Raw genomic sequence first — 13,800 nt, 5'->3', positions numbered from 1 at the left:
CTCCTCACGGCTTACTTTCCCACCTGGCTTTGTATCGTCAGAAAACTTGGATACATTACAATCATTGCCTCATCTAAGTCATTAATGTAGATTGTAAATAGCTGAGGCCCAAGCACCGATCCTTGCGGCACCCCACTAGTCACAACCTGCCAACCTGAAAATGACCCGTTTATTCCTTATCTGTTTCCTGTCCGTTAACCAATCCTTTATCCATGCTAATATATTACCCCCAACCCCATGAGCCCTTATCTTGTGTAACAACCTTACGTTTGGCACCTTATCAAATGCCTTTTGAAAATCCAAATATACTACATCCACTGGTTCCCCTTTATCTACCCTACTTGTTACATCCTCAAAAAACCCTAATAGATTTGCCCAACATGATTTCCCTTTCATAAAACCATGTTGACTCTGTCTAATCATATTATGATTTTCTAAGTGCCCTGTTACTACTTCCTTAATAATGGAAGGAAGTAATGGAAGTATTCTGTTTTAAAGAAAAAGAACCTATACAGAAATGTTAACTGAACTGTGTAAAGTGTTGCATCTGTTTTAGAGCTGCTCTTTGACGTTTGTTTCAGAATATGGGTTTTACCCAGCAACAAAGCTTAATGGCATTACAGGAATATAGAACTGTCGAAGCTGCACTGGATTCACATTTAGTATTAAAATGTAAGTGTTTTTGACTTAACAATAATTCTGTCCAGCTGTTTTTGTTTTTCGTTGGTGTTTAGTAGACAAACCAAGGAAGGAATCTGAAATGTAATGGTCTCCTGTGTTATGTTCTCCACTTTGCTGCAACTTTTTTCAATCTTGGTGCTGTCCTGTGCTATGAGTTGTCCCTTTCATGTAGGTTTCTCAATCAGATGACTGGACGGCAAAGGCATTTTTACACTGCAGTGCTGGTTTCAGGAGAGAGGCACTTTAACCGCCCTGGTGATGCCACTTTCCCTCGTTTATAATTCCAGCTACCGCCGTTCTCAATTAGACGCGGGGGAGAAACGGGACCTTGCGAATCTGTCGTAAGACCCGCAGGAAAGAAGGCCGCCTCTTCCATCGGAGCAACGCATGTCAACTCGATCCTAACTGCAGCCAAATGTCTGCTGTTGACTGCAATTATTAAATGTAAAAGAGCCTTCACTCGAATAACATCAGTGGTAGAGAAACGGCAGGCGTGCTTTGTCATATAAGAAAAACGGCAGCACGTCCCAAACCCACGACGTCCGCCATCTAGAAGGACGAGGGCAACAGGTGCATAGGAACAACATCACCTCCCAATTTCCCCTCCAAGTCACACACACCATCCCGACTTGGACATATATCGGCCATTTCTTAATCGTTGCTGGGTCAAAATCCTGGAACTCCCTACCTAACAGCACTGTGGGAGCACCTTCACCACACGGACTGCAGCGGTTCAAGAAGAAGGCCCACCACCACCTTCTCGTGGGCAGCTAGGGATGGGCAATAAATGCCGGCCTTGCTAACGAGCCCATGTCCTGAGAGTGAATATAAAAAAAACATTAAAAGCGAAGATCTCCATTTGCGATTAAGTAATCTAGGGTTGGTTTTGTGTTTGTAGTTGTTCTATTTGTGAATTTACTGAGCTCTGGCAAACATGGGATGTTCATTTCTAATCCGTACCTCTCTTTGTGTTTCCACAGTTCAAGAGATGAATCCTGGGACCTTGCAGATGCCTGAGGAAGAGGACCATTTATTTTTAATCGATTTTCCTATAATTGAGGATCAAACTGAGTACGTACATTAGAGTCATAGAGTTATACAGCACGGATAGAGGCCCTTCGGCCCATCGTGTCCGCGCTAGCCATCAAGCCCTGTCTACTCTAATCCCATATTCCAGCATTTGGTCCGTAGCCTTGTATGCTATGGCATTTCAAGTGCTCATCCAAATGCTTCTTGAATGCTGTGAGGGTTCCTGCCTCCACAACCCTTTCAGGCAGTGAGTTCCAGACTCCAACCACCCTCTGGGTGAAAAAGTTCTTTCTCAAATCCCCTCTAAACCTCCCGCCTTTTACCTTGAATCTATGTCCCCTTGTTATAGAACCCTCAATGAAGGGAAAAAGCTCCTTAGTATCCATCCTATCTGTGCCCCTCATAATTTTGTACACCTCAATCATGTCCCCCCTCAATACCTTGTGTACTCTTGTGCTTGATCTTGTGTGTCCTTACTGTTGTATGTAGAGGATGCTGTTTTTGTAGATACAGCCTCAGCTTGGTTTATCATAGTAGGTACAGCACAGGAGGAGGCCATTCGGGCCATCGTTTAATGGCAACGTTCTTGCTGGAGTCAAAGGGTTGTGAGTCTAAGCCTCACTCTTAAGATTTGAGTGCATAATCTAGGCTGACATTTCAGGGCAGTACTGAGGGAGTGCTGCATTGTCAGAAGTGCAGAACTTCAGGTGAAATGTTAAACTGAGTCTTGTTTGCCAATTTCCTTCCTCAAACAAAAACAGGTCAACTGGCCATTCATCTCATTGCTGTGAAGCACCTAGGAATGTTTTACTACATTAAAGGCGCTACATAAATGCATGTTGGGGTCGTCGTCGTTTATGGATTGTGACCCAGACAATGAGGTGCTCAAGCTTATCTGCTGACAGCTATACAACTATATCCCAGTATAAATCAGGTCCTGCTGAGGTGGCTGTGTGGTGGGAGGAGTTGGGGGGGGGGTGGCGGAGGAGATGGTGATAGTGATGGGAGAAGAGTGTGAGGTGGGACGAGAAGCATGTGGTATTTTGCAGTTGGAAGTCCCCTTGATTCCTGCAATTCTGTTGTAGCAGAACCTGCTGGAGGAAAAAATGAATTGTGCGCATGGAGCTGGCCCCGGTCCACGTACTGTAAGGGGGGAAAATAACATTTGGAGAAGGGAGGCATTCGATCTCTGCATTTTCTGCCAGAGCTCTATATTGCTTTGCTCACAAACCCATCGGATCTGTTGCAGAACACTGATCCAACGGTTGGTCACCTCCTGGGAGCAATGAAAGAAGGAGCACATCTTTTATGTGATTGAAAGAATAGGGATTGTTTTCAGCTCGTGTGGTTTTTGAGGTTTACTAGAATGATACCTGGACTTCAAGGGTTAAATTACGAGGAGCGATTACACAAACTAGGGTTGTATTCCTTGGAATTTAGAAGATTAAGGGGTGATTTGATCGAAGTTTTCAAGATATTAAGGGAAACTGATAGGTTAGATAGAGAGAAACTATTTCTGCTGGTTGGGGAGTCTAGGACCAAGGGGGACATGGCCTAAAGATTAGAGCCAGGAGTGAAGTCAGGAAACACTTCTGCACGCAAAGGGTGGTAGATGTTTGGAACTCTCTTCCGCAAACGGCAGTTCACGCTAGCTCAATTGTTAATTTTAAATCTGAGATTGATAGATTTAACTAACGGCTAAGATTTTTGTTAACCAAGGCTAAGGCGGGAGTTAGGTCACAGATCAGCCATGATCTCATTGAATGGCAGAACAGGCTCGAGGGGCTAAACGGCCTACTCCTGCTCCTATGTTGCAGGGGAAAAGGAAATGACTTTGTTAAATGTGCGGCAGCACTTTGTGTGAAATGAGTATTTTCGAACAAGTGGAGAAAGAAAATGTTCAGCTCTTAATATCAGAAAGGAACTTGATGACCAAATAACTGTGATTGAGGCAAGTAGAATGGAGTGACCCTGGCTATAGAATTCCTTGCTTCTGACCCACAAAATTAACTTGAGAAGCTGCACCTTTGGTTTCTGCTTTTTTTTTGTATAGCAACTCTCTCGGTCTCCAGCTTAACAGAAATAATGAAGACCAGCAATTGTTTTCAATAACAAATGTGACTCTCATATATATTTTCAGCCCTTCCTATTTTTTAACGTATACGTGTTGATCTGCCAAGGCTTTGCATACAGGGAGTCGCAACAAGTGTAACGAGGGTGGAGGGAAGGGGATAATTGGACCAGCGTACACTGACGTAATGCAGTCTCCAATTTAAAGTCATACGTTCCGTCCTTATTTTTATATTTCCAATTATAAATTCCTCTGTCCACATTTATAATTGTAACTACCACTGTAAACTTGTCATGCTGTAATCATGGCACTGCAGCCCCTTCATTGGCAGGAGGGTGTCATTATAATGTGACAATTTTACATTGGCAGTACCCATTATAAATGTAGACATAGGAAGTTATAGTGTAAAAAGCTGAGTGCTTGCAGATGTTAAGATTTTTATTATAGATTTTTTTTTGTCCCTCTCATTTTCCTTTCTCCTTTCCTGAAGACAAATGTGTCAAGACTTTGAAGAGGGTGCAGGGGAGATTTACTAGAATGGTACCAGGGTTGAGGGACTTCAGTTATGTGGAGAGACTGGAGAAGCTGGGATTGTTTGCCTTTGAGCAGTTAAGGGGAGATTTGATAGAGATGTTCAAAATTATGAAGGGGTTTTGATAGAGTAGATAGGGAGAAACTGTTTCCACTGGCAGGAGCATCAGTAACCAGAGGACACAGATTTAAGATAATTGGCAAAAGAACCAAGGGGGAGATGAGGAGAAATTTATTCACGCAGCGAGTTGTTATGATCTGGAATGCGCTGCCTGAAAGGGCGGTGGAAGCAGATTCAGTAGTAACTTTCAAAAGGGAATTGGACAAATGGTTGAAAAGGAAAAAAATTGCAGGCCTATGGGGAAAGAGCAGGGGAGTGGGACTAATTGGATAGCTCCCTCAAAGAGTCGGCACATGCACGATGGGCCGAATGGCCTCCTTCTGTGCTGTAAGATTCCATGATATGACTTGTGCTGAGATAGTTATTCCATGGGTGCCAGCAACCCTCTGCGTTACCTCACCCGAGTGGTCGTTCTTCATGTGTCGGCAGGCTGATTTGGGGGGGGGGTGGGGGAATCTTTATCCTAGCCTCCCCTGATGCCCACGTGTGCATTCCTGCAGGAGTTGCTGCATAGCAACTAAAAGCTGTCGTCATTTTTTTTTCTCTTTTTTTTTTTTCCATGCCCTAACCCGGTGGAGTTGTGGCAGATTACATTGGTCCCCCACTGCAGCCTCAGCTGAGATCAGCTAACTCAGCACAGACCGATTTGGACCTGAGACCTTCCTCATCTGTGTGGCTCATTACCACCCTTGGCAATAAATTTGACAGCTGAAGCATGGTGAGGGGAAGGGGAACGCTTCCCATTTTAAGGTGCTTTTGGGTTTCCCATCTTCATGCAATTACTACAAAATCCATTTTCTAAACCACTCTCACGTTTTAAAAGCACGTTCCATAGGTATCAGCCGTGTGGCTCAGTGGGCAGCACTCTCGCCTCTGAGTCAGCAGGTCGTGGGTTCAAGTCCCCACTCCGGACTCTAGAGCACAAAATCTCGGCTGACGCTCCAGTGCAGTACTGAGGGAGTGCTGCACTGTCGGAGGTGTCGTCTTTCGGATGAGATGTTAAACTAATCTGTCCCCTCGGGTGGATGTAAAAGATTCCATGACACTATTTCGAAGAAGAGTTGAGGCGTTCTACCCGGTGTCCTGGCCAATATTTATCCCTCAACCAACAACACTAAAACAGATTTTCACATTGCTGTTTGTGGGACCTTGCTGTCTGCAAGTTTCCTGCATCACAACAGTGACCACACTTCAAAAATAATTCACTGGCTGTAAACTGCTTTGGGAAGTCCTGAGGATGTGAAAAGCACTATATAAATGCAAATCGTTCTTTTTTTCTTTCTACACTTAGCACTGGTGTACAATTAGATTGTATAGCTGATTAATTATTTACTGGCCCTTTTTATTTCTGTTGCTCTAGACTAATTAAAAAAACATGCTGTGCATTGATTGTACTGATCTCCTCTGGTAGTTAACACTGCCTTTCAGAAGTTAGTATGTGGGAGGAGGTCCCTGGGGCATTGTGAATGTCTTTACAAAGAGGTACCTCACATCCGAACATTTGCAAACTGATGTCTAATGCATGCACAACCCTTTGTTATATTTTGCTTGATCTTTTATGCAAGTGAAATAAAGATTTAATAAGTGACAGCAGACCACAACATGTTGCCAATTGAAGTTTTTGTTTTAAACTAATGCAGACGTGGTGAATGGAAAATATCTCACCGCTGACGTGTTCTTTCAGAATCTGAGGGACTTCATAACTTAGGAGCCTCGCAGGTCTGAGTGAATTATAATGGCTTCAAGTGCAAGTTCAGATAACATTACATGAGAATCCATTTCACAATTGAGCATGAATATCCTTTGTAATTTTAAGAATTGTCTGAGAAAGGCATGAAGATCCATGTATAGGAAACGGAAATATCAAATTATATAACAGTCCTACATTTAGTGCCCGTCTGTCATATTCCAGATGTCATACTTCAGACATCATGTTTTGCCAGAGATGCAAAACAATGTTTTAAAAATAGAAGGAGGAAGCGATTTCATTCAGGGTTCTCCTGACCGGGAGCCTGAAATTTACAGCTATGTTTACTGACATCCAATTTGCCTCAGGAATTTAAAAGCAGCCACAATTGCCTGGTTTTCCACAGGCAGCAGTTGACCAGCGGCCTTAAAGGGACAGGCCCAGCTAGCAGGTAAACAGACTAGTTTATACCGCAGAGTCCAGCTCTGGAGACAGAGAAGAGTGGAGTCAAAGTAAAAGTAGTGTTATTGTGCCTTGAACTGATTTGTACTGTCTGCTTCAGTGATCTACTCCGGTACAATCTAACAACTAACTCTATTGCTTCTTTTTGTGTGAACGCTCCATCAGACTTTGCTTCTTAAGCTACCGTTGCACTGAGTTGGCTTTAGTTTGGATTCTGGGATCCATCACCCAGCATTTGCACTACTAAATCCAGATCAGTTATCCAAGTCAGAGACTTTTAGAACCACAGTTTTTTTTTTGAGAGTCTGCAGGGACAATTTTAACCTAACTCGTCAGTCGGGAAACCCACTGGATTGAGTGGAAATGCTGGTTTTACACCCAGTGACTTCAATGGAGAGTAAAATCGGGCGGGGTGTAAAAAAAAAACCAGCGTCAGTTTCCCGACGGACGGTTTAGGTTAAAATTGTTCCCTAGAGAGTCTGCTGCCGGGATAAGGGAGCAGGAATTGCCCATGCAAACGCAAGGGAGCAGGAATTGCCCATGCAAAAGCAAGGGAGCAGGAATTGCCCATGCAAACGCAAGGGAGCAGGAAGTGCCCATGCAAAAGCAAGGGAGCAGGAATTGCCCATGCAAAAGCAAGGGAGCAGGAATTGCCCATGCAAACGCAAGGGAGCAGGAATTGCCCATGCAAACGCAAGGGAGCAGGAATTGCCCATGCAAACGCAAGGGAGCAGGAATTGCCCATGCAAACGCAAGGGAGCAGGAATTGCCCATGCAAAAACAAGGGAGCAGGAATTGCCCATGCAAAAACAAGGGAGCAGGAATTGCCCATGCAAACGCAAGGAGCAGATGGAGACCGAATTCCGAACTGAAATAGGGTCACTTCTAACCTCCTAAGGTTTAACTTTTCTATACGTATAGAACTGCATTCTTTTTTTACACCTCGCGTGTAGGATTTTAAGCAAATGCTCCTGATTAGTCAGCAGTTAAAAGAAATGTGCGATTATGCTAGCACACGCCCTAAATACTCACGTATCTCTCACTCGCAAGCAATTATCTGGTGTGCAGCTGGGAGGATTTAGACTATAGACGTGATTATAGACATTAAACCTCAGTAATTTAAAAATAAATCTTTTTTAATTTTGCCAATTTTGATCCTCTTTTCCACCCTCCCACCCCTACCTCCTGCAGAATGTGTTTGTTGAATTCTTGCTGGTTCTACAGGTGCCTCAGTCAAATGGCATATTTGACCTTGGGGCACAAAATCTGATCCTACCCTCGCTCAATGTCCATACAGAGGGGTGGCTGGGTAGCATTTAGGAGCTGGAACGTTGGCCTGGTTTTCCTCTCCCTAAATCTCGGGCTGTTGAACCCAATTGTAATGCCCCTAATCTGGTTAGAGCAAATTCCTGAACCTCTGGAGAAAATAAAATATATTTTAAACTCATGTTTGCTTGTGACTTGCTCGTGTAACATGTCATCCTTGACCATAACTGTAATCAAGAACAAAGGAAGGAGGAGAAAGAAACAAGGGAAGGAGAGAAAGTTAGAATGGAAGGAGAGTGAGGGTGAAGAGGGGAGAGAAAGAGGGAAGGAGATAGTGAGAAGGAAATAACAGAGTCCGAGATGGAGAGAATGGGGGGGGTGGCGAGAGCAAGAAGGGAAGAAGGAACGAGAATGCGAAGGGAAGGAGGAGAAAGAGGGAGAGAAGGGAAGGAAGGAGACGAGAACTGGGAGTTTGAGACGGGTACCACCCTTGCTATTGCTGCCCTGGCTGTGATCAGCTAACTAAGCAAAGACCAGTGAGTGAGCCTGGGCAAGTTCTAGTCTGCCTGATTCAATTATTCACTGGCAGAGCCTCTGGGAAGCCAGGGTTCCACATCTGTAATTGTTGCTGTTCAAAGTAATGGGGATGCAGCAAATGTTTATTCACACTCCACAATTAATCTGTGTTTGGGTTAGATCATGGTAAACAAGTGTCACCAATGTGGCAAGGAGCTGTTAAAAGGCATGAATAATGTTTGGCAAAAAAAAAACTCTTCCATTACAGTCGGTAGGGATACAATGGGATTTAAAAAAATATATATACTAGGTCTCTCAAAAAGTTGCCAAGTGAGATTGTCCAGATTGTGTTTTATTGTGCTGTGCAAGAGGCAGTGAAAGTAAAAATAAAAGGCTTGTATTTACTCAACACATTATTGCATCTCAGAAATAGCTCAAAGCATGAAGTGCAACGACTTTTTTATGTAGGCAAATACGGCAGCCATTTTGTGCATGGCAAGATTCCACAAACAGCAAGCAGATGAGTGATCAGTTAACCTGTATTTGGCGGCACTGATTGAGGGAGGTGTGTGTCTTGGACAATTCTCTTTGTTTTTTTCCCCAGGTTGCCTTGTGCGTCGTTGTGGGTTGGAAATGTTACTGTCCACGTCAAAGAAAAACAACTTAAAGATCTGTTTAGAAAGTAAGTATAAAGCATACTTGGGATTTGCGATTACAGATTGCCAAACTGCATGGATTTTCCTGATTTTATTAAATGGGAGAAAGCAGTCAAAGAGCCAGGCCCTCTCCTTCCATAGACTGTGTACAGTCTACCCTATCGCAGACTTTATCCTGCACATTTAATCTTCTGAGCAAAAGTTCTGTATAGTTACTCCCTTATCAGTGAATGTTATTGAGCACAACTCCAGATGTTACTATTCAAGTCTGGCCTGATGTCCTCCCAAAACATTTTATTTTGGACCAGTTTGAACTAAAAATGTTGCAATGAGAGAGTGAGTTTGGGACTAAGTGGTGACAAGATAGCTGTGGATGAAAAAGGCCGTTTGGCCCGTTTGATCTTAAACTTCCATAATACTAACCCTACTACAGTATCTGGCTGTTTTTTAAAATAAGTCTAGCGCCTTGACCTCAGCTCTTGCCTTTTCGGCTCCAAAACCTGGGTTCAAACGTAGCCCAGATCAATGGGATGAAAGCCTCTATGCTGGCTCTAATTTCTAAGTGAAAGGTGTTGGGGAGGTTGCAACCTACATTCCAAGTGAGCACCCATTCATGACACAAAACTTATAAATATTTGGGCAAGAGAATGGGACTAAGTGGATAAATCTCTTGAGAGTTGGGCAGGCATGATGGGCCGAATGGCCTCCTTTTGTGCTGAGAAATTCTGTGTTTCTAACACGGTACAAATTGGGCAATTAAAATGTTACCCTGGTGCAGTGGGAAGGCTCTTCTGAAGTTGGAAGCGTTGCTTGGACAGACGAGGAGGAGCTGCTCCCCTTGCTGTACCTGACCTGAGATTGTCTGCAGCTGAAAGTGTCAAAGTGGGAAATTATTGCAACCAGCATCACGCGTAAAAAGAAAAGGATTGGAGGCTGCCATGACTTTGTGCCTTTTTAAAATCAAACTGTAAAAAAGTTATTAATTAACCAACCTTTAAAAGATGTTTTATTTGTTTATACTGCTTAATTACCTGTGACTTTTCACACGGTTGGTCAGAGAATATGATTACTCTCTTACATATCTCTGATGTTATCTTGCTGTTTCTCTCTGCCTCTTCTCTTCTGTCTCGCTCTTTCTGTTCGCTTCTGTTTCTTTCCCCTTAACTTCTCTTTTTGCCTCTCTCTGTCCTTTCTGTTTTCCTCTCTGTCTTTTTTTTGAGTGGGAGGTGTGGAATGTTGTGGAGGGGATAGGAGTCATCATTGGCTGGAGGTTGCATTTAGGGTGGGGCTGCCGAGAAAACGTGGCCCTCGGTGGCTCCCAATCGCTCCTGCTTTTCCTCATCCCCCCCATCCCCTGCACCTTTCCACCATCTCCACTCGATCAGTCCCATCACTAATGCTATCTCTTGTCCTTCAAACTATCTGATCAACCTCTGCCTCCTCCCTTATCCTTGCGCTGCAGTCACTCGCCTCAGCCCTTAACTCTCCATCTACTCTCCCCTCACTCACTCGCTTACTCCAAGGGCAGGTGGTAAGAGGCCAGTGGCCCCTCACCCTCAATCTATTTCTTTCCTCCCTCCCTTCCTGTGTGTTTCCCTCAAATGAGCTATCAAAATTCATCTTACTTATTTTTTTTAAATAAATCAAATTGGAATAAAGAAACTGCCTGCCTTTCTCTCCATCTGTCTGTCTGTCTGACCCTCTATCTCATGGGTGTATTCAGTTAAGCACTGACTTTTTCTGTCAACAAAGCACAGGTGGAGATAATCAGTTGCCTTCAAAATTCAACTTTATTTTGAAAATTGAAACAGAATTAAATGAAGAAAGACACACACTCATCTCTTTCTCTTTCTCCAGTCTCTCTTTCTCTAGTTTAATACTCTTTCTAAAATTCATAGAATACAAAATAAAGCTACAATAGGTATATAATTAATCTCGCTCCCTCGCGCTCACTTGAATTCATTCACTCGCACTCACTATTCACTCGCACTCACTATTCACTCGCACTCACTATTCACTCGCACTCACTATTCACTCGCACTCACTATTCACTCGCACTCACTATTCACTCGCACTCACTATTCACTCGCGCTCGCACTCACTATTCACTCGCACTCACTCGCACTCGCTCGCACTCGCACTCGCTCGCACTCGCTCGCACTCACTATTCACTCGCTCGCGCTCGCACTCACTATTCACTCGCTCGCGCTCGCACTCACTATTCACTCGCTCGCGCTCGCACTCGCTCGCACTCGCACTCGCACTCACTATTCACTCGCACTCGCACTCACTATTCACTCGCACTCGCACTCGCACTCACTATTCACTCGCACTCGCACTCACTATTCACTCGCACTCACTATTCACTCGCACTCGCACTCACTATTCACTCGCACTCGCACTCACTATTCACTCGCACTCACTATTCACTCGCACTCACTATTCACTCGCACTCGCTCGCTTGCACTCACTATTCACTCGCACTCGCACTCGCTCGCACATGCTCAGAATGCACAATCCAAATTCAGCTCTGAGTGACAGCTCTAGTTAAAAATATCAAGTTCGTGCCTAGGCTTTTGGGGTGAGGCTGAGGCCTTCAGATAAAAACTTTAACGAAGGCATTAAGAAACACAAATAGGGTACGGTAGCATAGTGGTTATGTTACTGGGCTAGTAATCCAGAGGCCTGGACTAAAATCCAGAGTCATGAGTTCAAATTCCGCCACGGCAGCTGGCGAATTTAAATTCAATTAATTAATTAAATTCAATTAATTAAATAAAAATCTGGAATTAAAATACTAGTATCAGTGATGATGGCCATGAAACTACCGGATTGTCGTAAAAACCCATCTGGTTCACTAATGTCCTTCAGGGAAGGAAACCTGCCGTCCTTACCCGGTCTGGCTTACATGTGACTCCAGACCCACAGCAATGTGGTTGATTCTTAATTGCCCTCTGAAATGGCCTAGCAAGCCCACTCAGTTGTAAAATCTCGCTACGAAAAGTCATAATAAGAATAAATCCGGACGGACCACCCGGCATCGGACCACTAGGCACCGGACACGACAACGGCAAAACACCAAGCCCAGTCGACCCTGCAAGGTCCTCCTTACGAACATCTGGGGACTTGTGCCAAAATTGGGAGAGCTGTCCCACAGACTAGTCAAGCAACAGCCTAACATAGCCATACTTACAGAATCATATCTTTCAGCCAACGTCCGCAGACTCTTCCATCACCATCCCTGGGTATGTCCTGTCCCACCGGCAGGACAGACCCACCAGAGGTGGCGGTACAGTGATATACAGTCAGGAGGGAGTGGCCCTGGGAGTCCTCAACATTGACTCTGGACCCCATGAAATCTCACGGCATCAGGTCAAACATGGGCAAGGAAACCTCCTGCTGATTACCACCTACCGTCCTCCCTCAGCTGATGAATCAGTCCTCCTCCATGTTGAGCACCACTTGGAGGAAGCACTGAGGGTAGCAAGAGCACAGAATGTACTCTGGGTGGGGGACTTCAATGTCCATCACCAAGAGTGGCTCGGTAGCACCACTACTGACCGAGCTGGCCGAGTCCTGAAGGACATAGCTGCTGGACTGGGCCTGCGGCAGGTGGTGAGCGAACCAACACGAGGGAAAAACTTACTTGACCTTGTCCTCACCAATCTACCTGTCGCAAATGCATCTGTCCATGACAGTATTGGTAGGAGTGACCACCGCACAGTCCTCGTGGAGATGAAGTCCCGTCTTTGCACTGAGGACACCATCCAACGTGTCGTGTGGCACTACCACCGTGCTAAATGGGATAGATTCAGAACGGATCTAGCAGCTCAAAATTGGGCATCCATGAGGCGCTGTGGGCCATCAGCAGCAGCAGAATTGTATTCCACCACAATCTGTAACCTCATGGCCCGACATATTCCTCACTCTACCATTACCAACAAGCCAGGGGATCAACCCTGGTTCAATGAGGAGTGTAGAAGAGCATGCCAGGAGCAGCACCAGGCGTACCTAAAAATGAGGTGCCAACCTGGTGCAGCTACAACTCAGGACTACATGCAAGCTAAACAGCGGAAGCAACATGCTAGAGACAGAGCTAAGCGATTCCACAACCAACGGATCAGATCAAAGCTCTGCAGTCCTGCCACATCCAGTCGTGAATGGTGGTGGACAATTAAACAACTAACGGGAGGAGGAGGCTCTGCAAACATCCCCATTCTTAATGATGGCGGAGTCCAGCACGTGAGTGCAAAAGACAAGGCTGAAGCGTTTGCAACCATCTTCAGCCAGAAGTGCCGAGTGGATGATCCATCTCAGCCTCCTCCCGATATCCCCACCATCACGGAAGCCAGTCTTCGGCCAATTCGATTCACTCCACGTGATATCAAGAAACGGCTGAGTGCACTGGATACAGCAAAGGCTATGGGCCCCGACAACATCCCAGCTGTAGTGCTGAAGACTTGTGCTCCAGAACTAGCCGCGCCTCTAGCCAAGCTGTTCCAGTACAGCTACAACACTGGCATCCACCCGACAATGTGGAAAATTGCCCAGGTATGTCCTGTCCACAAAAAGCAGGACAAATCCAATCCGGCCAATTACCGCCCCATCAGTCTACTCTCAATCATCAGCAAAGTGATGGAAGGTGTCGTCGACAGTGCTATCAAGCGGCACTTACTCACCAATAACCTGCTCACCGATGCTCAGTTTTGGTTCCGCCAGGACCACTCTGCTCCAGACCTCATTAAAGCCTTGGTCCAAACATGGACAAAAGAGCTGAATT

General features: G+C 45.0%; 1 protein-coding gene across 3 annotated transcripts in view; it reads left to right on the top strand.

Moving 5' to 3' along the window:
* zgc:123010 (uncharacterized protein LOC641500 homolog) overlaps positions 1-13,800 on the top strand; it is a 120,002-nt gene that overhangs the window by 86,765 nt on the left and 19,437 nt on the right. For 2 of the 3 annotated variants that reach the window (XM_068002048.1, XM_068002049.1), the window contains exons 11-13: positions 582-672; positions 1,662-1,752; positions 8,969-9,046. In XM_068002048.1, the coding sequence (XP_067858149.1) occupies positions 582-672; positions 1,662-1,752; positions 8,969-9,046 (260 nt within the window). Of the gene's footprint in view, positions 1-581; positions 673-1,661; positions 1,753-8,968; positions 9,047-9,798; positions 9,985-13,800 lie in introns of those variants that run through there. The other variant, XM_068002050.1, reaches the window with a different exon arrangement.

Source organism: Heptranchias perlo, chromosome 21 (genome assembly GCF_035084215.1).
Source record: "Heptranchias perlo isolate sHepPer1 chromosome 21, sHepPer1.hap1, whole genome shotgun sequence".
Lineage (NCBI taxonomy): Eukaryota > Metazoa > Chordata > Chondrichthyes > Hexanchiformes > Hexanchidae > Heptranchias > Heptranchias perlo.
Note: the sequence above shows the minus strand (reverse complement) of the source record. Positions and strands in the feature narration are given on the sequence as shown.